Source organism: Apteryx mantelli, chromosome 3, assembly GCF_036417845.1.
Source record: "Apteryx mantelli isolate bAptMan1 chromosome 3, bAptMan1.hap1, whole genome shotgun sequence".
Lineage (NCBI taxonomy): Eukaryota > Metazoa > Chordata > Aves > Apterygiformes > Apterygidae > Apteryx > Apteryx mantelli.
Genome location: NC_089980.1, coordinates 128,575,826 through 128,601,065, shown reverse-complemented (window position 1 = coordinate 128,601,065; position 25,240 = coordinate 128,575,826). Strand labels below are relative to the sequence as shown.

The following is a 25,240-nucleotide window of genomic DNA, read 5'->3' as shown; positions in this document are numbered from 1 at the left end:
AGTTCAAAATAAGACTTTTTTTTTCTTGTGCAGTGTGATGTCATCTTCCTTAAGCAACTTGAAAAATTATGTACCAACTAACACATTCCCAAAGGAATCTTTCTGCTTTTTAGAAGTGTCTTTATGAATTGGAGAAACTTTTTGCCTCTTGCGGGGGTGGTTTAACAGCTCCAGGACTAGAGATCAATTCCCTCAGCTCCGGAGGTACGGAAATAAACCTTTTCTCCTACCTTTTCAGATTATATGGTATTCTTCATGCCACTGAAACACAGTTGCACAATTATTTTCATATAGCTATCTTGGATGAGAGTTGATTTCATAAACATCCTGGAAGGTGTCTGAGTTTTGTAATTGCCTCCTTAAAATAAAATCTTGATCCCTTGTTGAAATGTTACTCTAATTAATTAGAATAGCATATCTCAGGAAACAGGTTTCTTCATCCCTTCTTCCAGCAGAGGTTTTAATCCGCTAACGCTGGGGAAGCTCTTCTGTCTTTCCCCAGACATCTCATCAGCTGATGGGTGCAGCTGAGCTCTGGCAGATATGCGTCATCTCCCCAAACTTGTACGCTCGTATGACCTTTCTTGTATCCTGGAAGGGCTGGCAACTGGAGCATTTGCAACATAAGGTTCACCATCTTAGGGCTTGTTCTCTATTTTTTTTCTTGGAGTTGTCTTTGAATATGAATGGAGACAACTGCAGTTCTGGCTCCCGCTGCTCTTCAGCCCTTATTTGGTACCTGTTAGTGCTCAGGGGCTTCCTACCAGCACCTTGTCATCCCTGGGAAGCTCAGAGGAACGTGGTTCTGCGCTGATGTCCCGGATCCTTTGCTGAGATTCTCAGGGCATCCATCCAACAGGAGTGCCGCCTCTCTCTTTCCTCTGCCAGCCCCCATAAGACAAGTGAAAAGTTTCCCAGTGCCTGTTTCCCATACAATTCTGTCTGTTCATGGTGTTTCCCGTGTCATCCTTTCTAACAGACTCTTTTTTCCTACTGGGAACTCATTTGTCCAAATGATTTTGATGGGGAAGACTTTATATTAATGCATAGTGATAACAGCTATTAATAATAAGAGGGTTCATATTTACAACATAGATCACAAACCAAGATCCTGCCCTCTTCTCCCTCCCCTTTCCAAAGATATGTGTGTGTATGAATGGTGACTGGGCACAGCCCAAAGAAGTGCCTTTATGTTCTTCTGTCATGCATGAAGAGCCTCTGTTTCCTTTGCTAATGAATGCAACATGTCCTTGCAGCTTCCCATCTCTACCTTAGTGGAAATTGCTGTTGTGTTATCCTTTCTCTAGCTATTAGGAGAGAGTGAGTGATTTCCTTTGAAGGTAGTAGTGCTTTCCCGCCTCTCTGATGGACTCTTGCTCTGCCTAAAAAACAGCGTCTCTCCCCTCTGAAATGCAGGCTCGTCCTTTCCCACAGACCTGGTTCCCGTTGCTTGGGAAAATGACTTGCAGGCTGAAGTCTGTCACCGGGACAGTACCATGTGGCAAAGCCAGGCTGGCCAGAATATCTGCTTCCATTTATGAAAATTTGATTCACAATTAATGCAGCTTGTACCATTTTGTTTCCCAACGTGTTTGTCATGCCAATTGCTCACTGCCTGTGGATGAAGCAATCCAAGTGGGATACTTGGGCTGTGACTGAGCCTGTGCCTCTATGCGGGCAAGAGAAGAACCCGTTTTCCCCAAGCCAGTAGCAGGCTGCCAGCAATATCCTAAATCCTCATTACAGTGGTCTGTCTCACCAGCAAAGCTAGATCTTTAAGGGGATGCTGAGGGAAATGAAGACTTCCTATGTGGTTTTTAGCTTGTTGAAGATTTACTGGGGAGGCTGAATAGTGCAGTGATATCTTGTTCAATAACACGACATGTTTTAGTGAGTGCTGGTGCCCTGAAAATCGTTTTCTTTTTTTTTGTTCTTTTTTTTTTCTTTTTAATGCATATTGGTATTGCTTTTGCTGTTCCAGTGTAACTTCTGGCCTAAGGCTATCACTCTTATCTCCCTACATAACATAAGGTGAAAACAAACATTTTAGTTTTTGGTTGGGAATGAGCACTAGAAAAGAATTTAATTGAAGTATTTCTTAAATCTGGAAATGTTTTTGTGTTCAGAGACCCCCTGCCAGAAAAGGCTAGTTTTGCTTTCTTTCACTTCCAGTGTCCAACCCACTTAATTCAAGTTTTCTGAAAGCAGTAGCCTAAAACAAAGTCTCTGAATCTTTGTTCTTAAGCAAATTCTTTGATTTTCAATGTGTGAAGCACATAATAGCTCCCATTTAGTTTCATATGCTGAGTTTATTTTGTCCTAGTATCCCTTTACTGGGGAAACCTTTACATGCCTTCTTAAGGAAGGCAATTGGAAGCACTTTCCCCAGGCGGGACAAAGGGCTGTTAATGAGGCTGAAGATGTGTTCCTATAGTTTTTAATTAAGCCTGTAACCAGTTGGTGACAATGAGATTTGAAAGTGGGCTTTCTGATCGGACAGACACTTATAAAGTGTTTGGTTTTGTAAAAGTGATTAGTCTTATGAAACTATCGAAATGCACAAAGATAAGCATATAGGGGTACAGTTTTATAGCTTCGAACACATGGTTTGTATAAAAAACAGTATTTTTTTAACGTTTGAGTTCTATCATTATGCCTTCTTTCTCTGTGACTTTATTTAGAACTATGCTAACAGCATAAAATAAATTAAACATTCGCACAGAAGAATAAAGGTTTCAGAGCAATTATCAAAAATATAACCCTAGGTTACATAAAAGGAAATAAAAAGGCGGGAGGGGTGGAAATCCTTTTCCACTGGGTCACAGACCAAATGGCCATGAACTAAAAATAATCTTTCTATTGTTCCACAGAGCGTGAGTACAAATTAATATGCTAAGTTGGATTTCACTACAAGTCCTCATTATGTTTCTCTGCATATCTTTAATGTTTTGGGGATTGCACTGATGATTTTATACAGTCACTTAGTTCAGTGGGTTTAGATGCCTTCTCCCTGTACAAAACTACATTATTCATTAAGGAGAAAAAAAAATGGCAAAATTCATTTCTTTTAATTAGCTTAAATGAAAAAAAAATGTGAAAATTCGTTTTTTCTTTTCGAAATGGCCAAACTGCATGATAAAGAGGCATGACTAACCCAGTATCCTAACGACTTCAGAAGGGAAGAAAAGGGTAGGAGGGGTTCCTCAGTCATACAGCCAGCTTCCTGGGTAAAGGCAGGATTTAATAAAAAAGGTCAGGCTAGAATAATACCTTTCTACTGAAAAGAAGGAGGACTCGGTAAAATTACTTGGTGGTGAAAGGAAGGGAGATGCTGTTATTACAGAAGGATAGTGGAGAAGCAATGGCTATTTCAGGTTTGAAAGAAGAACATCACCCAAGTGGTTGGCTATTTGGTGATCATCAGTCAGTGGTCAGATTTGGTGTTTTTCTTGCACTCAGCAGCTCATTAGGAAGGAAATAACAACATTCTAGGGTCCCAGGTGAGTATTTAGAGTTTGAGAGCTTGTCAGTCAGCCGAAAGACCTCTGCAATATAGGAAATGACTGTCAACAGTGTATTTTTAACTTCGTAGTCAGTGATGGAGAGAGGGAGAGAGATCTTTGCCTTCCAGATGAAATATCACTTAAGTATGAAATGTTCTCATCCAGCAAAAGTATATAATAGTCAGACTGGCAGAACATTAAGAGAAAGCGTCATTTTTTCCAGCTTCTTGCTTGCATCCATTTATATGGAGAGAAGGTCCCGGAGCACGATCCTGTCCTGTCTAAGACTACTGTGTCAGAGCAAGTGTAGGTTGGATCTTCCCTAATTCTCTGTTGCACTCAACATTTTCCCTCTGGGGTTTTTCCTGACTCTGTGAGAGCTCCATATAGCCTTAGGCTGTGCTCATGTATGGCAATTTGGGGAAGGAAGACAGAGCATTTCCTTAATCTGTGACACTTCCTAGTCTCTCTGTGTGCAGTCCCTCATGGCTGCAGAAGCATCTTGATGGAAAGAGAGACGAATCAGTGGTGGGATGGCTCTGTGCGTCTGAGCGAAGGCAAAACATGCCTCCTCCCTCTTGCCTTGTAAATTGGTGCTGCAGATGCTGTTGTTGATGGTGGCAGTCTTGCAGAAAGCAGCTGAATTTGGGAAGTTCATCTGCAAGGTCTTTACAACATGGTGAAGGCTTTGTTATAAGAGCTGGGAAATCACCAGCATCTTTTGAGACTGAGAAAGAATATTGCGCTTGTATGTCTCGTGACTTCCCCAAATCATCCATTCTCATACTCATCCTATAAAATCGAACTTTCCTGAAATCCTGTGTCATATAATGGGTTTTCACACCAAAAAAAAGTCATTCCTCCCCACGTTTTAATTGGCACAGGAATTGTTGTTCAGTAAGACACGATCTGTTTTTACAGAATCACAGAATCGCTGAGGTTGGAAGGGACCTCTGGAGATCATCTAGTCCAACCCCCCTGCTCAAGCAGGGTCACCTAGAGCACATTGCACAGGATTGCATCCAGGCGCATTTTGAATATCTCCAGAGAAGGAGACTCCACCACCTCTCTGGGCAACCTGTTCCAGTGCTCTGTCACCCTCACAGTGAAAAAGTTTTTCCTCATGTTCAGATGGAAGTGTCTGTGTTTCAGTTTGTGCCCATTGCCTCGCGTCCTGTCGCTGGGCACCACTGAAAAGAGTCTGGCTCCATCCTCTCGACACCCTCCCTTCAGATACTTGTACACATTGATAAGATCTCCTCTCAGCCTTCTCTTCTCCAAGCTAAACAGGCCCAGCTCTCTCAGCCTTTCCTCATAAGAGAGATGCTCCAGTCCCCTAATCATCTTTGTAGCCCTCCGCTGGACTTGCTCCAGTAGTGCCACATCGCTCTTGTACTGGGGAGCCCAGAACTGGACGCAGTACTGCAGATGTGGCCTCAGCAGGGCTGAGTAGAGGGGAAGGATCACCTCCCTTGACCTGCTGGCAACACTCTTCCTGATGCACCCCAGGATACCATTGGCCTTCTTGGCCACAAGGGCACATTGCTGCCTCATGCTTAACTTGGTGTCCACCAGCACTCCCAGGTCCTTCTCCGCAGAGCTGCTTTCCAGCAGGTCAACCCCCAACCTGCACTGCTGCATGGGGTTATTCCTCCCCAGGTGCAGGACCCTGCACTTCCCTTTGTTGAACTTCATGAGGTTCCTCTCTGCCCACCTCTCCAGCCTGTCCAGGTCTCTCTGAATGGCAGCACAGCCCTCTGGTGTATTGGCCACTCCTCCCAGTTTTGTATCGTCAGCAAACTTGCTGAGGGTGCACTGTGTTCCTTCATCCAGGTCATTGACGAAGAAGTTGAACAAGACTGGACCCAGGACTGACCCCTGGGGGACACCGCTAGCTACAGGCCTCCAACTAGACTCTGCACCGCTGATCACAACTCTCTGAGCTCTGCCATTCAGCCAGTTCTCAATCCACCTCACTGTCCACTCATCTAGCCCACACTTCCTGAGCTTGTCTATGAGGATGTCATGGGAGACAGTGTCAAAAGCCTTGCTGAAGTCTAGGTAGACAACATCCACTGCTCTCCCCTCATCTACCCAGCCAGTCATTCCATCATAGAAGGCTATCAGTTTTTATTTTCCCACATTTCATTGGACAAAAACATATCCTGAGAAAGAAGAAAGATTAGCGTAAGTTCAAGGTCTTCCATATCTAAGTGGTTTGATTTTTAACCACAGTTCCCCTTACTTTTATGTTGTTCATCCTGTGCAAGAGCCTGATGCCATCCCTGCAGCAGGCAAAGTGGATTTTTTTCCCTCGAGTCGAGCAGACTAGGGAAGGTGGTGTGTTTAGCAGTAGGGTTTGTGGGATGCCTCTAGGAAATGAATCTGAAAATCTCAGAAGAGAGATGACTGCCTGTGGGAAAAATCAGAGATGGCCTTGGTAAATATTACAAAACGTTGTTTTTTGACACCGAAGTTGTATTTTCTCTAGTGAATGTTGAGAAGCATATGGCTGTAAGCATACCAAATGACAGCTAAGGGAGCCAGAAGAGATGTGGACCACTTGTTATATTTTATATTTAGCTTCTGTGTTGGAATTGACAGAACTACTGATGTAATCAGGCAGAGATTTGGTTCCTGTTACTGTGATATTTTACGGGAAGATCCGGAAATTGTGCTGTATGTCACTGTGTTCACAGAGCAGTGTGCTGTAAAGTCCCAAATCTCTGGGCTCTTCACAGTAATTGCAGTGGACTGAACTCCAGCCTGCTGGGTGCTGCTGGACCACCAAGAGCTTGTAGCTAGGCAGGGTTTTCAAGATGCCAAGGTGAATACAAGCAACTCCAGGGGCAAAGCGTTTGCCTGTTTGTAGGTGCGCATCCCACCACGTTTAGCATGGAGTTCAAATTAGACCTTTCTAAATCTTGTGGAAAAACAGCTCCAGAGTCTCCAGAGTCTTTACAGCACTAAGGAGCAAAGCGGTAAGAAGCTGGATGACTGCAGCCCTGCCATGTTCATGGGGGCAGAGGTGGGGAATCGCCCACAGGTTCTTCTTGCTGAGGTCCAGGCCAACCTGCAAGAGACTGTAGTTAATCTCACAGCCATGGGCCCAGCACAAAGTATTGCAGAAGCATAAGGAAATTAAAATTTTTATTTGCCAGTAAGTAATCATTGCAAACTTCAGTGAAGATAATTTCATATTTAAATTTGGCATTGAAGAAATAAAGTTGGTTCATTTCTCGGAGGAAGTAGTTTCAAGCCCCGACTTTCAGAGTGCCTTTGGGAGAACGTACAAAAACTTGCTGCTCTGTGAAAATAGTTTCATTATATTCCTTTGCAGTGTAATCTCATCCATGGCTGAGCAGGGGACTATGAGTCCTTGCCTCTGCATATGTGGGTTTGTGTCCTCATAGCCCAAAGGGACATGGCCACTCAGTGAGTCTCTTTTTTAAAAAGCAGATTTTAGCTTTCCTGATGTATCATAGAGTGTTTTGCAGATTTCTCTCTCTTCCTTTTTTTTTTTTTTTTGATTAATTACAACTACAGTTCTCCAGTCCTGTAAGCCATATTTATGATAGGGTAGAGTGCGTAGCATTCCTCAGCAGCTGAATCCGTCACTTAGATGCTATGTCCCAGCTGAAGAGCTGCCCCAAGTCCTCTCACAGTTTGGAGTGGAAACAAATTTCCATGTTATTCCTCTGGCCTGTATTGGAAATGTGCGTGTACTGGATAATGCTTTGACGGAGCACGTCTCATGGATACCAGGCGACTTCTTCATTAGCCCCTGAACTCTGGTGCACATCTGTCCTCTCCCCACCGAGATGGAGGCTGTGACGGCCTTTGCCTAGGAGGAAAAAGTTGGATTTGGAATTAGAACAGGTTTTTCTGGTGTGTGTGATTAAACTCTGTTACAGCATATCTGAGGACAGAAATCACTTTTGAGGGATGGGGAAGAGGAGCTGAGGGTGGAGAGGAGTAGCAATCTTCCCCCTACCAAGAGAACTGCAGGCACCTGAAGTCCCTTCATTACCAGCTTTTGTGCCATGATGCAGAGGAGACAGCTCAAGGCTGCAGTGGGGATGTGCCCTCCTACAGGACCTGGTGAGCACATGGCCCATTTGTGTGCTGCCTCTGCCCCTAACCTGTAGCACATTGCTGCGGGTCTCTCTGTAGTCCCTAGCTCAGCATTGGTGGATTGATCCGGGATCAAGCTGACGGTCTTTATCAGGCTCACTGGTGTGAGTCTGGGGTTCAGCTCAGCAGCCCGACGCCTGATCAGGTTGCAGACTTGGGCAGTGCTGAACACGGGTTGCATTGGACAGGGAGGGCACAGAGAAGTGCCGCTACATTGAGCAATGTTCTCCAGTGGGGACAAGTGCCTGTAGGAGGGGGGTTGATGCCCTGTTGGGTGCTGCTGCCTCTTCGTAAGGTGCAGTGGGCCTTGCTGACGCAGCCCTTGGTGTCCAAGGTGCAGGTTTCCACCCTTCCCACCTCTGCTGTACCTGGAGTTTGGTGAAAGCCAGTGAGTTCTAAGATTCCAAGACATGAATCAAATCGTAGTCTGAAAAGTCCGTATGCTTTCGTGATTTACTGTACCGGATCCAGGGAGGATGAAAGGTATAATTTTAGTTGGACAGATAGACTTAAGAGGGAGCATAAAGTCCACCCCAAGCAGTGAACTAGAGTTAAAATAATCATTCTTGTGTTTATGCTGTTTTTTTAAGATGGGCTTATCCTATCTGAAAAACAACTTTGATCCTAGGCAAATCTTCAGATAAACCACAAATACGTCTACTTTGGAATAAATCTGTGTGGAGTTTCTGGACTTACATTCATAAAGACTTAGCTAACACTAATTAATTTGGAATAAATTAACTCAAATTGGAACAAGGCCATAAACTGTAGCCCAGATTGTTTCGGGGGTTATTTGGCTATGTCTTTCAGCCAGATCATAAGTGTTATAGGAATATATTAAAAGAATTGTGTGCATATACATATATGTATATATACACACACACACACGCACATACATGCACACACATATTCCATAATGCATTTTTTTACTATCCGTCTTCTAGGTGCCAGTGAATGGTCAGCTTATAACATCAGCCAGCATCAGAGAGAAAAAGCTCCTCAAGGTACCAGTAATAATTTTAGAACTTATATCGTGTCCTTCAAAAGACATTTGTTCTAAGCATTTTTCGTATTTGATGGCCCTTTTTAAAGATAACTCATGGTTTCCCTTGTTGGAGAATTTAAGAGATGACCTAGGAACATAAGACCAAGTGACTCTCTGGTACAGTCATACCGTGGTGCTTGTTACTGTGGCCATAAGCGAGATGGTCTCATGGTCTAAGCCTAGAAGTGGGGGCTGGGAACTTCTGTATTTGAATTCCAGCTCTGATATGGGACATTTCTTTTGGTCTGGGCAAGGGTTTTATCCTAGGCCTTGCAAACTCATACAGGTATGGAAGAAAGTGTTCATGCTTTGCAGCCACTCTTCCCTTCCGTCTGGGGAGCTGCCTGGGCTAGACAGGAAACTTATTTGTGGCAGGGAGTATCCTGCCTTACAAAAGTCAAGAACCACTGTATTAAAACTAAACCATTCAAACTTGAAGGCTTAAAGTTAGCTCTGCAGTCTCACCCAGCCATATGAAAATGGCAAAAGCCACTGCTACGACCTTTCAGCTCAGTGTAAATTACAGATATCTAGTCTCCCTCAAAAACAGGCTGTTCGATGGGTGTTTTTTGTTGTTTTTTTTTGTTAAGCATAAACAAGGTCTTAGCTCCTGATTTCAGCTTTTTGGGTTGTAAATGGAGTAAATAATTTTAGATTTTCCTCCATTATAGTTTTAGTAATGATGAATGCAAATCTTATTATAGAGCGGGTACCTGAATTACAATATGGGTTTTCTAACCTTGCAGATAAGTCTGATTTTGTAGGCCAAAAGCCGTAACATTCTTCAGTTTGGGGTCTGCAATAAAATCTGCTCAGGAAGACTCTTGCACCCCTTTAAAGACCCCAGTGACGTAGTGTCTTTCTCAGAGTATCATCATGTCGTCTTCGTTTCAGAACAATAACCCTGACTCTTTTTCTATTCTTGATGAAATGTAAAAAATACCTATTTTATCTTTCTGGCATGAATCTGGCATGTATCTCTTGTATACACTGTAGCCTAAGAAGAAGAAGAAAGCCCAGAGCTCAGAAAAGGGAGTGTCAAAAGACCTACTCTCTGCGGAAAAAGACAAACTGCAAGAGGAGGAAGGTAACAAAAGTTCTGGTTGTTTTGTTCGCTGGTTTATATTGCCAAAAAAGAACATAGGATGAAATATCTTAAAGGACAGGTATTCTCTGAGATTTTAGTGTTTTATGTTATTGTAAAAGAATCACCAATCTGAGAACTGTTTTTCTGATGCGCTCCTTGCTGTGTGTAGCTACTTGGGAGGGAGCAGCGTGCTTTCCAGCCATTAACAGGGATGGCAAATCTGCTGATGAGAAAGCACATCTGAAGCAGCTAGAGGTCCATTTGGTAGCAGGGTCTTGTCTTTATGCTTTTGCTCTTGTCCTGTTTCGCTGTGGTTTCTGCAGGGTCAATACTCTGAAGCTGTGGTCTTTCCAGGTAGCAAGTTGTGAGGCTTGACTGAGGCTTGTGAAAGCACTGTGATGATGTATGGCCAGTTTCTAGCACACCTGTGAACAGAGGCAAGACCTTTGGTTATGGGCAAATCTGTAAAGAAATCTGAGCGAGGCTAGCCAGGGTCAGGCAACCATAATTTCATTGGAAAACGCATTGCATCTCATTCTCCCCTACCCGCCTCCCCTCACCAAGGGTCATGTTGGAAACCAGGAAACCTAAGCTTTTCCTTTTATGTTGTTCATCCTGTGCGAGAGCCTGATGCCATCCCTGCAGCAGGCAAAGTGGATTTTTTTCCCTCGAGTCGAGCAGACTAGGGAAGGTGGTGTGTTTAGCAGTAGGGTTTGTGGGATGCCTCTAGGAAATGAATCTGAAAATCTCAGAAGAGAGATGACTGCCTGTGGGAAAAATCAGAGATGGCCTTGGTAAATATTACAAAACGTTGTTTTTTGACACCAAAGTTGTATTTTCTCTAGTGAATGTTGAGAAGCATATGGCTGTAAGCATACCAAATGACAGCTAAGGGAGCCAGAAGAGATGTGGACCACTTGTTATATTTTATATTTAGCTTCTGTGTTGGAATTGACAGAACTACTGATGTAATCAGGCAGAGATTTGGTTCCTGTTACTGTGATATTTTACGGGAAGATCCAGAAATTGTGCTGTATGTCACTGTGTTCACAGAGCAGTGTGCTGTAAAGTCCCAAATCTCTGGGCTCTTCACAGTAATTGCAGTGGACTGAACTCCAGCCTGCTGGGTGCTGCTGGACCACCAAGAGCTTGTAGCTAGGCAGGGTTTCTAAGATGCCAAGGTGAATAGGCTGAAAAGATTATAATGTGATCGGTGTGGTGGTGAGAGCAAGAGAAACCCTCGCTGTTGTTGGATCAGAGTCCTTTGTGTGGATGCTTGTGTCAGCAGCAAAGAACGAAAGGGTGCCGGAGAGAAAAGGGGAAACGGTAGAGACACAAATCGATGTGCAATTTTTTGGATGGATGAATCGGCTGAACTGTTCCTCACATTATTCAGGGATATTTGGAGAATGAAGATTTTATGTATATATATATACATATAATTTAGCCAGTCCCTCCTGTGACTTCCCCAGGGTCACGGGAGCACGTGGATAAAGGCAGAACGTGGCCCGAGTGGTATAAATGAATGTATGTGGAAATCAGCTGCTTGCGGGGGGCAGGACACATGACAGACAGTTTGTGATGGGTATTTCTTAGGTAACATGGCCTGCATTTCTGCCTGGAGCACAGAGATGGCAGATCCGCACGCTGGGGAGGTGGGAGCCTGCGTGCAGCTGTGGCACCTCTCGGTGCTGCAGTGCTGCTTGCGCAGCCCCAATCAGAAAGGACAGTTCCTTGCCTGGTAAATAATCTGAGCAGCAGAGGAAACTGCTTGTTAACTTATAATGAGTCATGGGGAACTTTGCTCCTTGTTGCAGGAGTTTGGCAGACCAAGATCAGCAGCAGAGAAAAGAGACACTTAAGGAAGGAACGGCTGAAACAAAAAGGTAAATCTACAAGATATCTTAGTTTACAGACATAACCTGACTGGGCTTGTCACCCCTTCTGACTTCCCAAAGTCTTTCTGTTTACTCAGTTCACTATTAGGCAGCAAACTCTTGGCGCTTTTATAGGTTGCTTACTTAGGAAGAGGTTTGGGAGCTTTGACTTTTACTCCAGGCTTTCATTAAAACACATGGTATTACCCAAGGGACTTTGAAAATAAATGGCCATTAGACCTGAGATCTGCTAAAGATATGCTGTAATGTGGATTTGCTTGCTTTTGCGAGGCTTAACAAAAGATGTCTTCAAACAACTGATGTGTGAAAACCTGCATAATTTGCCTGTTCCAAAAACGTTCTTAAAATCTAGGCATGCCTACAGTAAACAACTCTAAAAGGGGGGTATACTGTTATTCTAATGAAGTAAAATAAAACAGTGCTTCGTACTGAAACCACACGTTTCCTCTGTGGATTTCAAAGTGTCTGCCATGCACTTATGTCTACATGCATTTCTACTAATTATGTTACTATAACTGCTATATAAAAACAGGCCATGAAATTAATGCGTTTGGAAATGTCTTGATAATTTAATTATCTGTGATAAAGCTATTAATATAATAGAGAAACGCATAAAATTTAAGGCTAAGATAGAAGTTTGGAATTGGGACACAGAGCTAGATAAATGTGGATACTTGTCTGCAGTAAGTCAGTATCTTAAGATGCCCTCAGGTGCTTTTGTAAAATTGAAGATCACAGCAAGTAAACAGCAAATTTTGATCTAATAATATACAGACATTTTTGGACTGCTTTCTTGCTATCATTTGGGTTATATAAATCAAGAGTTAAAAGTCTATATGACAGTCTCTACAGGCCTAAGGTGCTGAAGTCTCTGTTTGCATTGCAGCAAAGTGTATAGGCCCACATTTAGCTTTATTCATATAAGTTGGCCTGTTGACATCAGTGGTGCCAGCTGCGTGTGTAAGTGTATGGTTACCCCTAAGCACTTGCATGCAGAAGTGCTTTGCTGGCCTGGGGTGCAAGTGTCCCGCAGGAGTAAGGCGTAGTTGTACCATCAGAAGTCACTGGTGCAATTCAGGAGCCCGAGTTAGGCAGCAGACTGAACTAGGTGATCATGATGGTCCTTTTTAGCATTAACATTTACAGAGCAGTGAAATGTGCTCTTGCTGCTTCCAGGGTGAAGTCCTAGCCCAGCCAAGTGTTGGTTGCTGTTTCCCAGCAGGGAATAAGCAGCAGCAGCAGCATCAAGCTGTGTGGGGTCGATGCCAGCAGTGGTCCTCTCCCCACCAGACCCCCCAGGAAACGCTGTGTTTTTCCGAAGGCTGGAGTTGTAAAGTGCTTTGGGAATCCTTGGAAACAAAAGACATTGGAGATAATTGTCATTATTTATAACGTGTACGCCCAAGCACTGATTGCTGTAGCAGCCTTGAACTACCAACATCCAAGATGTTTGCTTTCCTTTTTCTTGGAGGGTGGAGATCCTGTTGTTTGCTTTCTCTCCCTTTGCTCTGTGGCTCCTCAGCTGGACTTTCAAGGCCTTGAGTCATCCTCTCAGTCAGGAAGGGACACCCAAGGTCTCCTGTGGTGCTGCGTCATCTCCTGTAGGAGTCATTGCCGGACTGCGGGATGCCTACCTTCTTCCATGTGCTTTGTGTTTGCTGCTTTCGGTGTCCCTGCCCGGGGCTCTGCTTTACTGTCCTTGTATCTGTAAATATTTTCAGTTGGAATCTAGCCATTACATCTGATTGGTTTAGGTCAGGCTTTGCTCTACTCTTTCTCCTGTATAAACTCTCAGTTTTCATTAAAAATAGCAATAATACCGTGGTAATGTTTATTCCCCAGAAGACCCCAGCAGAGCATCACGGGGTAACTCCGTGGTTGAGCCGGCCTTTGACTGGGATGAGAAGGGAGCGGTGTGGCCACGTGCAGTGAGCAGGGCAGAGGACTCCAGTGGCAGTGGAAAAGGTGCTCTTCTGGCAAAGGCAGAGTGCGGGACCGCACTGAAGAGCTCAGAAGAATCTGTGCCCTCCCGGTCAGAAGAGGATGTTTTTTGCAATGTAGGTGAGTGCCCAGGTTCAAGCAGCCCAAGTGAGAGTATTGCAGAGCAAAAGTTTCTTGAATTACCGTGTCCAGCAGAATAGGTTAGCTCAAACATTCCTGGTGACATTCATCCTGGTATATATATACACACTCTGTTGTCCACCCTCTTCACTGAACCCTATTAGCTGTGACATTTTCTAGCGTGATGGCAATGTGAAAAGAGATAGGAGTGTTAAATGCAGGAATTTCTTCTGTGTTGCAGACTATCTGGTGGGTGTAAGTTGTTTTCTACCCATGAGTATTTAGTGTTTGGTTCCTTAACAAAGTCCAAAGCTGCACACTCAAGGTCAGAGTTAGTCTTCTGTGGGTTTATCTGCGTGTTTCAAAGCCGTACAAGGCAGGGGTGTTCTTAAATTCACGTTTGGGTGTCTGACAGCTGGAAGTAGTCTGTTCATGTCAGTGCTCTGTTTTACCTACAGAGTTTGCCCAGCTTCCCCACTGATTCACCCCCTGTTGGTATCCAGGCAAGTTCATTTAGCGCAACCCGTGGTTGTGCTGCTGGGACATTCTCTGTGCAACCCAAGCGGGAAGTGCAGCTCTAAAAATTCAAACTCCTTTAAAGCAGTGAAGGGACAGACTACCAGGCCATTAGGCTGAATATTAGGAGAGAGTGATTTTAGCCCTGTCACTCTTATTTGGAGTATTAGATGACTTTTCATTTTTCATCATTGTTTAATGGCACAGCCATGTCTGATATATTTCTACTGTGAGGGATACCTTAGATTCTAGAACAATACAAATAATTCATAAATAGGCAGAAACTTTGACCTGTGATATCTTTCAGGACACTTTTCCTAACTTCTGGGTGGTTTTAGGAGTTAAAATTGAAAGTGGTTAATAGTGCTTTTTGGTTAATTCTTACAAGCATCCGATTTTCATTAAGCTCTCACTGATCAATCCAGCTTTGTGATTGGATTGATCGTTATATAAGGCCATATGGTAACTCACCTTCAGTAGCAGTAATTCAGGTAGAAACTGCATTCACCAGTTGTGAATATGACATTGTATTTTGGATTCCTGTTTGTTTGTTTTTTAAATGCAGGTACATGGGATATTGCAGAAGTAAAATCCTGTCCTGTGACCTTTGGAACTTTATCAGAGCTGTCCAGGGAGTTAGGTGAGTGGTCTGTCTTTGTTTCCCTTTGAAATCTTCTTCCACTTTCTTAGGTACTTGAAGGCTTAAAAGTATGCTGTCATTGCTCATGTGCTGGTCTTTTCCCTTTGAGCCACACTTCATTAATCACTTTCCCTTTCAGAGTGTGGTCACATTTGCAGTCTTATGCACCAGCATTTTGGGGAGTGACGTCAGAATGTTTTGTTGAATGCTTTCCAAGCTGTTGCCTCATTTCTCTATAAATAAAAAAAATACTGCCCCCACAGCAAATTATTTTTCTGTTAGGTTTTCTCACACAATGGGATTTCTTGTATGTTCCGATGGCCGGCAAATTCAGGGAATTTGCCATCTCCCTCGGTCTGAGATGCTGAGGCTGGAGAGGCCCCATGAGAGAATGCCCAGCCAGCAGCTTCCTCTTCTGTACAGTTAGGGAGTTTCAGCTCGAGCCTGCCAGCGTGTGGCCTGGAGAAGGAAAAAGTGTTTCCTGGTTTTGCATTAATCTGGAGCCTTGTTTCTGGTTTGTCCTTTGCCCCTCTGCAGTTGTCAGGACTTTTCATTGTGCAGCTCTGAGCGCTCCTGTAGTGACATAGTGCCCGTTGCCAGCAAACACTGCCTTGCTGCTGAGCGCTTGCAGGAGGGATGCGTGTGTAGGGGGCTGCTCTGTATAGTCTATCGAATATTTCCAAAAGCTTGTTTATATGTTCTCTGCCTACCAGAACCTCAAATTGAATTCAGCTGGAGGTCTGCGTGTCTGATGAATGCAGAATCTGGATCTGAATGTTTTAGGAATGCTAAAAGCAAGCACAGGTACATACACACATCCATGCGCCAAGCATAGGTTGCGTGGTGCAAGCTAGAGCACTGAAATGCAATGCTAAAGCCAGACGTTTCACTCCATATAATGCCTGCCATGTTTAATCATCTATTTTCCAACACTGCACCAGTGAGTTGAAGCAGTTCCTAATGTATTGAACAGAGAGAAGTATGTGTTCACATCTGCATTTATGCAGCAAAAAATCAAGCTGATAGAGCAAAACTGCATAAACAAAGAACTTCTTTAGGTGAAAAGAAAAAAGGAAAAATCACACAGATGTGAAAAAAAGTCTGCTAGTTTGTTACGCACAGATCTTAGAAGGGGATAGATGAATCCTATGGTTGCAAATAATCATCCAAAAAACTTTAACCCTCTTTTCTTCCACCAGCTTTCTCTCATCTGTACTCTTCCTTTCAGCTCTGCATTTGGTAATTATGGCTCCAGCTGAATATCTGTCAGAATGAGTAGACACTTTCTCACTGAAGTCAGTGGGAGTTAAACTGAGCTTCACTTGATGTGGCTTTTGTTCTGTAGGAGCTATAACTGCCATTTGACATCTCCAACCGCCATTTGTCAGAGTTTACCACTCCGAATATTGCTAGCGTAAGCGCTCCTGAGTGGGGTGTTATAACAAAAACTTACAGATGTTGTGTCTTTGTCCAGCTTTCTTTAATAAATCCCCTGTGATGAGCAGCATAGATTAATGTGTGACTTAACTTGCATAACATCCAGGCATCATGACATAACTCGCAGATAAAGGCATGATTGATTGGTTTTAATAATGTCATTATCTTTTAGTTTTTGGTTTTATTTTTTATAAAAATACTTGCTTTTCCTGTTTGCAGATAACGTGAAGAGCAAATCCTCTGAGGACAGTCCTTCCAGATACTGTTGGAAGGCCAGCGCGCCTTTTCTCACGGCAGATGATGTATGGCAGGGGCATGGTATGACCGCTTGTCCATTGTCTGTTGAAAAATGAGCATAACAACACTGATATCCTTTTCAGCCTGTTTTCTAAGCCCCAAAAATCAGAGGCCGCTTTCCGCAGGACTTATTCATGCAAGGCTGGCAGAGGTAAGGGTGAAATCCAGATTGGGCCTGATTTTGGGCAGATGCCCAGAACTGCTGCAAACTCAGCCAGAGCAGCAGGCACCCTGCATGGACATGTAAGAGTGGTGAGAAATTATGTTTTATTTAGTTTTTTACTTAAATGGTGGCTAAAAGGGGATGATGTCTTTTTCAGTGCATACATATTGCCTGGCAAAGTGTCAGCAGAGCTTCTGGGCACCGAGACCAGCCATAGTGGGTCCATCTAAAGGCTCCTCCAGCCTGGTCTCCTGTCTCCTCTGGTTGCCCATAGCAGAGGCAGATAAGCATCGGAGCAGGGCAAGCACGGAGCGACCCTCCCTCTCATGTCCCTCCCCACACCCAGCAGAGGGGCTCAGGGCCCTCCTGAGCCAGAGGCAACAACACAGGTTCTGCGTCTCAAAAAACACGTGTTAGTAATCATCCGAGATTACTAAATTTTCAAAACAAATTCAAAGCGAGGCTTGATTTTCATAACTTGTGCATTGTGTTTCTCTCTCTCACGTCGTTGAGCGGGGAAGGTGGAGCCGCGTGGCCTGTTTCCAGCCTGCTCCCAGCCCGGGAGCTGCAGGGTGGCGTGGCGTTGCACGCTTGGCCGGGGACATGTGGGGAAGAGCGCCTGGGAGGACACAGCACTGTTAAACCAGCATGTGCTTTTGTCAAAACTTAAAATGTTCTCTGTAAAGACCCAGAAGACAGATGTGGCATGCTGTTAGCACCCTTTGAGACCTCCAGAAAGCCAGGCCCCGTTGAAGCAAAGGACAAAATCCCAGTGGACTCTGGTGGTCGGCATTTCAGCCATTTTGTGTCCGATTTTGGTTTTACTTTTTAAATACGTTTGAAAGGCCAGTGTAGATCCTGAGTGGCAGGAATGATTTGGCATGCACGGTGCGGGTATTAGACGGCCTTTTCTCCTGACCTTTTGGTGAGGATCAAGTGCAGTATCTATTTATACCCCTGTTGTTGAGGGGCCCTACCCTGCTCTTGCAGGAAGGATGGCTCACGAGCTGAGCAGACCCCTTCTCGCTCTAACTGCTCTGATTATCTTAGCTAAAGGAGTAATTGAATGCAGAGAGGAAAAAAAGGCTGCAGTCCTCTTGCGTCTCTGCCTAGCAGCAGTTGATATTCTGCAGCAGACACACCAGCTTGGCCATCAGAGGATATTATAAATAACATAGTTTGTTTTTAAAAAAAAAAAAGAAGGAAAACGGCAAGCTTCCCCCACCCTAGCGCTCTGTTTGTTTACCTCCAAGGAACTGCTCGTGAGCGCCAGGCCCTTTGTAACTCCTGAGCGCTGGCTCCTCTGCGCTGGGAGCAGGGAGGTGATGTACGTAGGTCTCTGGCTGTATTTCCTTGCATTGTACTTGGCGCGTCACACGCGGCATGCTCTGGATTTGATCCGCCATTGGAAAGCCAAGCAGAGCTCCTCGTTCTCAGTAGGATGGGGCCGTGGCTATCTGACAGCAGGATGCGCGGAAGCAAATTCGACAGCTTGCTCTTGCAAATGTGTAAGCAGAAGCATTTTGATTGAAAGCAGAAATGGAAGGTTTTCTGCCTGCGTTAGCAGTTTTCTTCTTAGTGGTAGTAGGTTTTTCCTTTGAATCAGTCAGCCTTGATATCTATGCAGAGGGGAGTGTCACTAATGCGTTTTCCCTGAATTTAGATGAGGTAATGGTTGGCATTAAGGTTTGTGCTGCAGGCAGAATTAGCTCTTTCACAGTTAAACAAGTCCTGTTAGCTCTTGCAGGTCTGTGAACTGAAAAATGCCATTTATAACCTGAATAGGAGCAGGGGTCATTTTATCAAATCCAGATCAGTACGCTTAAGGAGTTCCTTTGTGTCAGGGACAGGGCTGTGCAGAACAAGGAGCTCGGAGGCTGGACGCCTGCCTCGGCCACTGGCTCACTGGGCAGGCGGCATGGGCCAGCTCCCCCTCCACCTCAGGTTATCCTTTTGTGAAGCACTGGTGATAATAACAGCCTAATTCACAAAGGGTTTGAAGCTTAAATGTTGTTGCAATTGAATGTGTATATACAAAAAGAGAGAGAGAGGAAGAGAGAGAGAAGGGGAGGAGAGAAAGAGGTAGCAATTAGGGAATTAGAAATTGCTGTGATGTGAAAGTATTTAAAAGACTGATAAATCAAGCCAGTTTCAAAACAATACTTTACTAGGTTGACTTTTCATTAGCAATACATACTGCCAATGGTTAATTCTTAATCATTATCACATCTGGAGTGCTGTGCCCAGTTCTGGGCTCCCCACTACAAGAAAGGCACGGACTTAATGGAGTGAGTCCAGTGAAAGGCCATGAAGATGATGAAGAGACTGGAACATTTCACATACAAGGAGAGGCTGAGAGAGCTGGGACTGTTCAGCCTGAAGAAGAGAAGGCTCAGGGTGATCTGATCAATATGTATAAATACCTGATGGGGAAAGTAAAGAAGACGGAGCCAAACTCTTCTCAGTGGTGCCTACTGAAAGGACAAGAGGCAATGGGCAAAAATTGAAATACAGGAGATTGCATTTAACATAAGGAAAAAACATTTTTACTGTGATGGTGGTCAGACACTGGCACATGTCGCCCAGAGAGTTGTGGAGTCTCCATTCTTGGAGATATTCAAAACCTGACTGGACATGGAGGTTAGACTGGATGGTCTCCAAAGGTGCCTTCCCACCTCAACCATTCTGTGAGTCTGCATCTGTGATCAGTCATTGTCTCTACATATTCAAACATATATCAAGCAGTCTTGAACAGTTTTATCCTAAATTGGCTGGGAGCTGATGTCACCAGGTTCGCACTGATGGTCCCAGTTACAGAGGTCAAGGTGGTCAGGCTCATGAGCTCTTCATAAGGGAAGGGGGCACCGAAGGAGGCGACTTCTTTTTTTTCTCATTGTTAGTGTTTGTATGCTTTTCATCCCTGCCACAAAAAGAAAAGAAGGGGGTGGAGGTGTATCTCCTCTGCTTCTGGCGTAATTCATTTTATTTTTAGGACCAGGACTTGTTCTGGTTTCTCCAGGCATCTTTCTTGCTTGTTCTGCAGGGTTATTTTGGTTCCACCAGACATCTCTCCCACCTGTTCTACATTCTTTCTTCCTACCTTGCCGGCTTTACTGCTTGTGTGTTTTCCAGCACTGCCTTTGTGCAACTATACCACAAGTTTCCCTCTGTCCCTTTGGTTACATATTATTTATGCACTTATGCTTAGCTGTGTCTCAAAATGCTTCTACGTTGTGGCTGATTATGTTGTTAATAGTTTTACAACAGTATAAAATGCATAAATTGTACAGTGTTGCTGGTTGGGCTATTTTAGAGTAATTATATCTGGTTTCAAGGCAAGCAAATACTAATTTTATCATGTGCTTCTACTTATGGGCGCAACAGGCTTCTGCTTTGGCGACAGTGCAGGGCGCAGTCTGTGTGGTTGCTTCTCTGGCAGGGCTGTCTCAGGAACCTACATTCTGCAACATAAATACAGCATTTCTCATTACCACGAGGGTAGTCTTTTTACCTGTGACTTGGCATTTTCCCAGTGAATCCGCCTTGGTTGCTGGGGCAGATTTTCCCTGGGACCTTCAGAAAGCTCCTGTGTCTCATGACTCCCTTCATTCTGCCCTGGAGTTAAACTGAATTTTAATTGTTTGGTTTCGTGGGAATAAGCAGCTTCCATTTGGATTAAAAGAAGTCTTCAGTCTGGGATTTACCTGATGCTTTTGCATTTACTGAATTATTCCAGAGGAAGGTGCCAAATGAGCAAATCCTCCACACAGACGTTGGTAGCAATAAATTTTTTCTGTATCACATTAATGTAAGTTATAGACTAGAAATTGTTGTCTGCACTGAATGGATTCCAGTTGCTCTACAAGCTCAGCAAGGGTCTGAGTGAGTTAGTACCATGCTCACTACACAGCCACCCACCCTTTGCAAAGGGACTGATTTTCTGCAGCAGCCACAGAAGGACTCAACACCATGGATAGTATGTGCTGTACTGAGGATTTTGCTCTGCAGGAGGAAGGACTCCTCTCCCCTAGCTTTCTGCAGACCACATTCAGGTAAAGCATGACAAAGAGGCATCCTGGTAACTTAGGATCCGAGGCTACAACTATGGAGTTGAAAATTTTAACCCTCTTTTTCCAAATGACTCTTGGTGACACAGAGTGATTTTTGATGCAGTACTTTCTTGCTGCTTTATCCAGGCCAGATAATTAGATTCAGTCCGTAAGGTACCCCAGCTCTGCTCTCCATCCATCAGCATAGGAACCTGCTGACCTTCCCCTTTGGCCAGACCCTGCTGCTGTGGGGCCCCAGGTGCCTGCGTGCACTCGCTCAGGTGGTGTCCTTCCACCTCCCAGGACAACTGGCTGCTCGCTGGCATTGCCAGGGAGCAGGAGCCTTTGGGTGCTCTGTGCCAGGAGGGACTTGGATTAAATCCAAATCTGGATTATGCTCACTGGTAGCATCCCTGATTTCTGAGGACACCTTTAGGCTAGTGCTCTTCAGGATCTTAAAGCATTTTAATTATACACGGTGTGTATAATTTGGCCCTGAAACACACATGCAGAGTGGGATGCGTTTGCTGGCCGAAGGGAACAGAGGTACAGCTTTGGCCAGGTGGAGCTGCTGGAGGATCAAGGTGAGTTGCCAGCAAGAACCTACCTGGAAATGGCACTTAATAGCACTGCTTTTGTAAAAATGACCAACAGGAATTATCAAGGTGTTGGCCTACAGATGAGCTGGAAGAGAGCATCTCCTTCAGTGCTAAATCCATTGGATGATCAGAGCTTTCCTGTCTCCCAGGAAGAGTACTTACTCACTGAATGCCCGTTCCTTTTCTTACAGTATTCATGGTCTTCTGCCACTGAAGGAGCCATTGACCAGTTTTAGCCTGGAAGAGAATTTATTACCCAAGGAGAACCGCTTGCTAATTTAAAAATATTAGATATTATTTGAAGTATAAAGCCATTCCAGGAGAGGTCACCATAGTTGGAAGGGAAATAAGCTATAGAACAGGAGAGGTTTTAAACCAGAGTTCTAGAATAAGCATATTTAATCAAATCCAGCAAGCTATAAAGAATTGTGTAGTGCACTTCATTTTACTGTGGGTTGCATTTAAAGTCCTCTGTGATGTAATGCTTGACACAAGGCAGAGTCACCGCTGCCTTCCTGAGGCTCATACTTACCCACAAGACCAGGGTGAAGCATGAACATAAGCCCATTGCAGGAAGTTAGCCATTAAAACTACTTTATGCTTAAAAATAAGTACATCAACTTACTGTTTGAAAGATCAGAACTCAAGTAAATAAGTGAAAATGACAGTGGTGGCCTCCAGGACATGTTCCTTAAGGGCCAGTCTGTTTTTCGTGTGTGCCCTCAGCTTTCCCTCGTGAGAGCGCCCACCAGCAGAGCTGCTGCCCAGGATGACTGTGATTCCTGAATCCTTCTTAGAGGCATTTCCCAGCTCCCTGCCTGATTTTTGTGTCCCCTCCTGTTAGCCAGAATTTGCCTCCTCTCTAGCAGTAGCAGCATAAACAAATATATCACCTGTTCATTTGCTGAGCAGCTTGCTCGTGGTGTATTAGCGCCAACGCGAAGTGCGCCCAGCAAGGGCCACGGAGCTGAGACTCGCTGCATCCTCGCCCCTGCTTTGCCAATGGGGCTCCGAGTTGGGCACAGATATGGGGTAGAAAGTATAGGGTGGTATTGCCTTAAACCACTACAGCACAGTTCTGAATTTGAGTCAGGACCATATGTACCCTAACCGGGGAGAAGCAGCCAAAGCTTTTGGGTGGTGGTATCTCACACCACAATTTAGATGAACTAGTCTTCACACATCCAAGTCATTCATTTATATTGCGCCTCTCTCTAACCTAGATGCATTCATTTGCCTAAAACACTTAGGATGGAATTTTATTGGGCATTGTTCCTGTCCCTTTTGAAGAAGGAAAGAAATACTGTTTATATATAGGGGATGGGTTTTAAACAGAGGAACTTGAGCAATATGTTTATAATCATGTTTAGAAAATTTGGCAGCAAGCTGGACAGAAAAACTTTTTGGAAATGGTTTTCTTTTATCATCCCCAGCATGCTTTTGGTTTTGGCTCTGCTTCAACTAGAAGTTTTTCCATCCAGCTTCAGATTTTTTTATATTTGTTTTTATTTTAAGAGACATGATCAGCTAAGAGTTATTATTACATGTTGTGTTTTCAAAGACTTTCTCCCTGTTAGAATAAGACTTGAGATGGTTAGATTCAAAACATTAAAAAATAATCAAATAGGCCTTTCAGCATCTTATGCTGATTTATCTGTTTATTTGCACCTCATTCAGTTTGGGCAAAGAAATTAGACTGGTCTGCTTTGCTTTCTTGTCTGAGGATCATTTGCTAATGCTTTGTGGAGAGGCAGCTGAGGGCTTGAGGACAGATTTTCAAAGGTACCAGATGCCTGAATATGCAGAGACCTAAAAAGTTTTCAGAAGCTTTTTGCATAGGCCCCATGAAATGATCAAAATCAAAGCAAGGTAGTTATTATCTGTTTCATCTTTGAGTTGCAAGTTATGGAGCTCTGGAAATCTGTGCCACGGTAGTATCCTTCTGGATTGCATTAAAGAAAAAAATATTGGAAAGTAAGGTGAAGTCAAGAATGCACTTGGTACTATTTTCTATAGAAAAAAAAAAGGACAAGAGAGCATTAACAAATGCATAATTCCCTTTTCAATATTACTCTTCCATATAATAATTGCCCTGAGGATGGTGTGCTGCAGTGAGTAGTGTATGAAACAGTCTCTCTATTAAAAAGTAGAATGGAGCCTGCAGTCTCTCCCAATGTTTCTGGATGTCCCTGAATCCTTCTCCATGAAATTAAAAGAAAATGTTTGAGAGACCATGCTACTATCAGTTTGGTAAAGCTTTATTTCCTAAAGAGGAAGCTGAAGGGGGTTTTGTTGAGTCTGTATGTGGGGTTTTTTGTCTTTCTTTAATTTTATTTCTGTCCTAAAGATTACAGTCATTTACTGTGAATTAGCAGTCAATGTATGCTTATTTACTTATGTTAAAAATGCATGTGCACATACGCACACCCAAACATCCCATCAGCAAAGAGGAAGATGATCAATATTCTTTGTAGATGTTGTGTTACCAGTAAAAGCCTAGGAAATAGTATGGATTTGAAAGTAACTCATTCATATGTTTATTTTAATAGATGATCCTTCAGCAATTGACCTCGACTCTGACTGGAAGGCTCCCACGGAGGAGTGGGGAAACTGGACAGGAGATGAGGAGCATCAGATGGGAGATGAGAAGAAGGTGAGCAATGGCTTTAGTGACTGTGGGAGACCTCCTCCTTTTGGGGGTCAGAGCCAGTCAGGCTAGGGTGTCCAGTCCAGCACTAGAGCCTGGTTCCTCCAGGTGGAGGAGCTGCCCTCCCACCGGGGCCTCTCCATATTGGCAGGTTCCCTTCCCCTGAACCTTCTGTGGGAGCCAGAGCTAGAGGTACGCACTCAGGACATGGCAGTGAGTGTGGAGCCAAAGGAGGTGGCGTTGGAAAGTATCTCGCAGTCCCACTTGAGCTCACTTGTTTGGGGCACTTTGTCTAAGTCTGGCCACCTAACCAGATGGGTCAGATGATTCTGGGAGTTTATCACCCATATGGCACTGCTGTCCTGAGAAGTAAGCATCTGGTGTTTGCCATGTTGCGTAAATTAGCTTCTTCTATTGCAGTTGATTTTCCTGAATACTTGGGTCTTAAGATGTTTAGAGTCCACAGCTATCACCACCCTTCACCCCATTCCAGATGGCTCCAAAGTATTTAAGTGAGAGGATTTGATGCTGGTGATACAATCATAGTTTGGGTGGACAGGTGGAAGCACGAGGTTTGCTGTTTAAACACTCCTTAGAAACCCAGGCAAATAGTGCTCTTTGGCAGTAGTGAGAGAAGCAAACTGAGCTTTTGCAAACAGCTGTCTTGCACCAGGGTGTGCACCTCATCCAGAGAGAGGCCCTGCTTGTACACCATCAGCACACAGTCCTAGGGATAACCAGTTTCCTGAAAAAAGCATGTAATCAATGAATCCCCTGTCCCAGGCTTCCTCTTATAAAATCTCTAATGCTTTTAGGGTTTGCCAAAAGGCAAAGAAGACATTCATTCTTGTCTTTCTGGACATGAAAGCAAAATGCAGCGGAAGAAGAAGAAAATTGAAGTGAAGGAAGCGAGGGGTAGAACTGGACTGATGCATGTGAGTCTCTCATTTCCCCAGACTAGCATTTGGTTTTCCAGGAGTGAGGGGTTGTCTTCTCCATTAAAATGATGTTATCAGGGGTGGCTTTTCCTCCCCTCCATCTTCTGGCTTCCTCTTCGCTTCTCTTTCCCCCGTCCTCCCATAAAAGAAGCGTGAACACAGTGATCAGCGTTTTTTTTCAACATGGTGTTCCCTAACATATTTACAGAATAGTTTGATTTTGCAA

At 44.1% G+C, this 25,240-nt stretch overlaps 1 protein-coding gene across 1 annotated transcript in view; it reads left to right on the top strand.

The window, feature by feature from the left end:
- The window catches only part of LOC106494734 (protein LYRIC-like), a 33,117-nt gene that overhangs the window by 3,564 nt on the left and 4,313 nt on the right, over nt 1-25,240 (top strand). The window contains exons 4-11 of the mRNA XM_067294613.1: nt 8,582-8,641; nt 9,679-9,769; nt 11,587-11,655; nt 13,510-13,728; nt 14,810-14,884; nt 16,541-16,639; nt 23,979-24,082; nt 24,892-25,011. Coding sequence (XP_067150714.1) covers nt 8,582-8,641; nt 9,679-9,769; nt 11,587-11,655; nt 13,510-13,728; nt 14,810-14,884; nt 16,541-16,639; nt 23,979-24,082; nt 24,892-25,011 — 837 coding nt within the window. The remainder of the gene's footprint in view (nt 1-8,581; nt 8,642-9,678; nt 9,770-11,586; nt 11,656-13,509; nt 13,729-14,809; nt 14,885-16,540; nt 16,640-23,978; nt 24,083-24,891; nt 25,012-25,240) is intronic.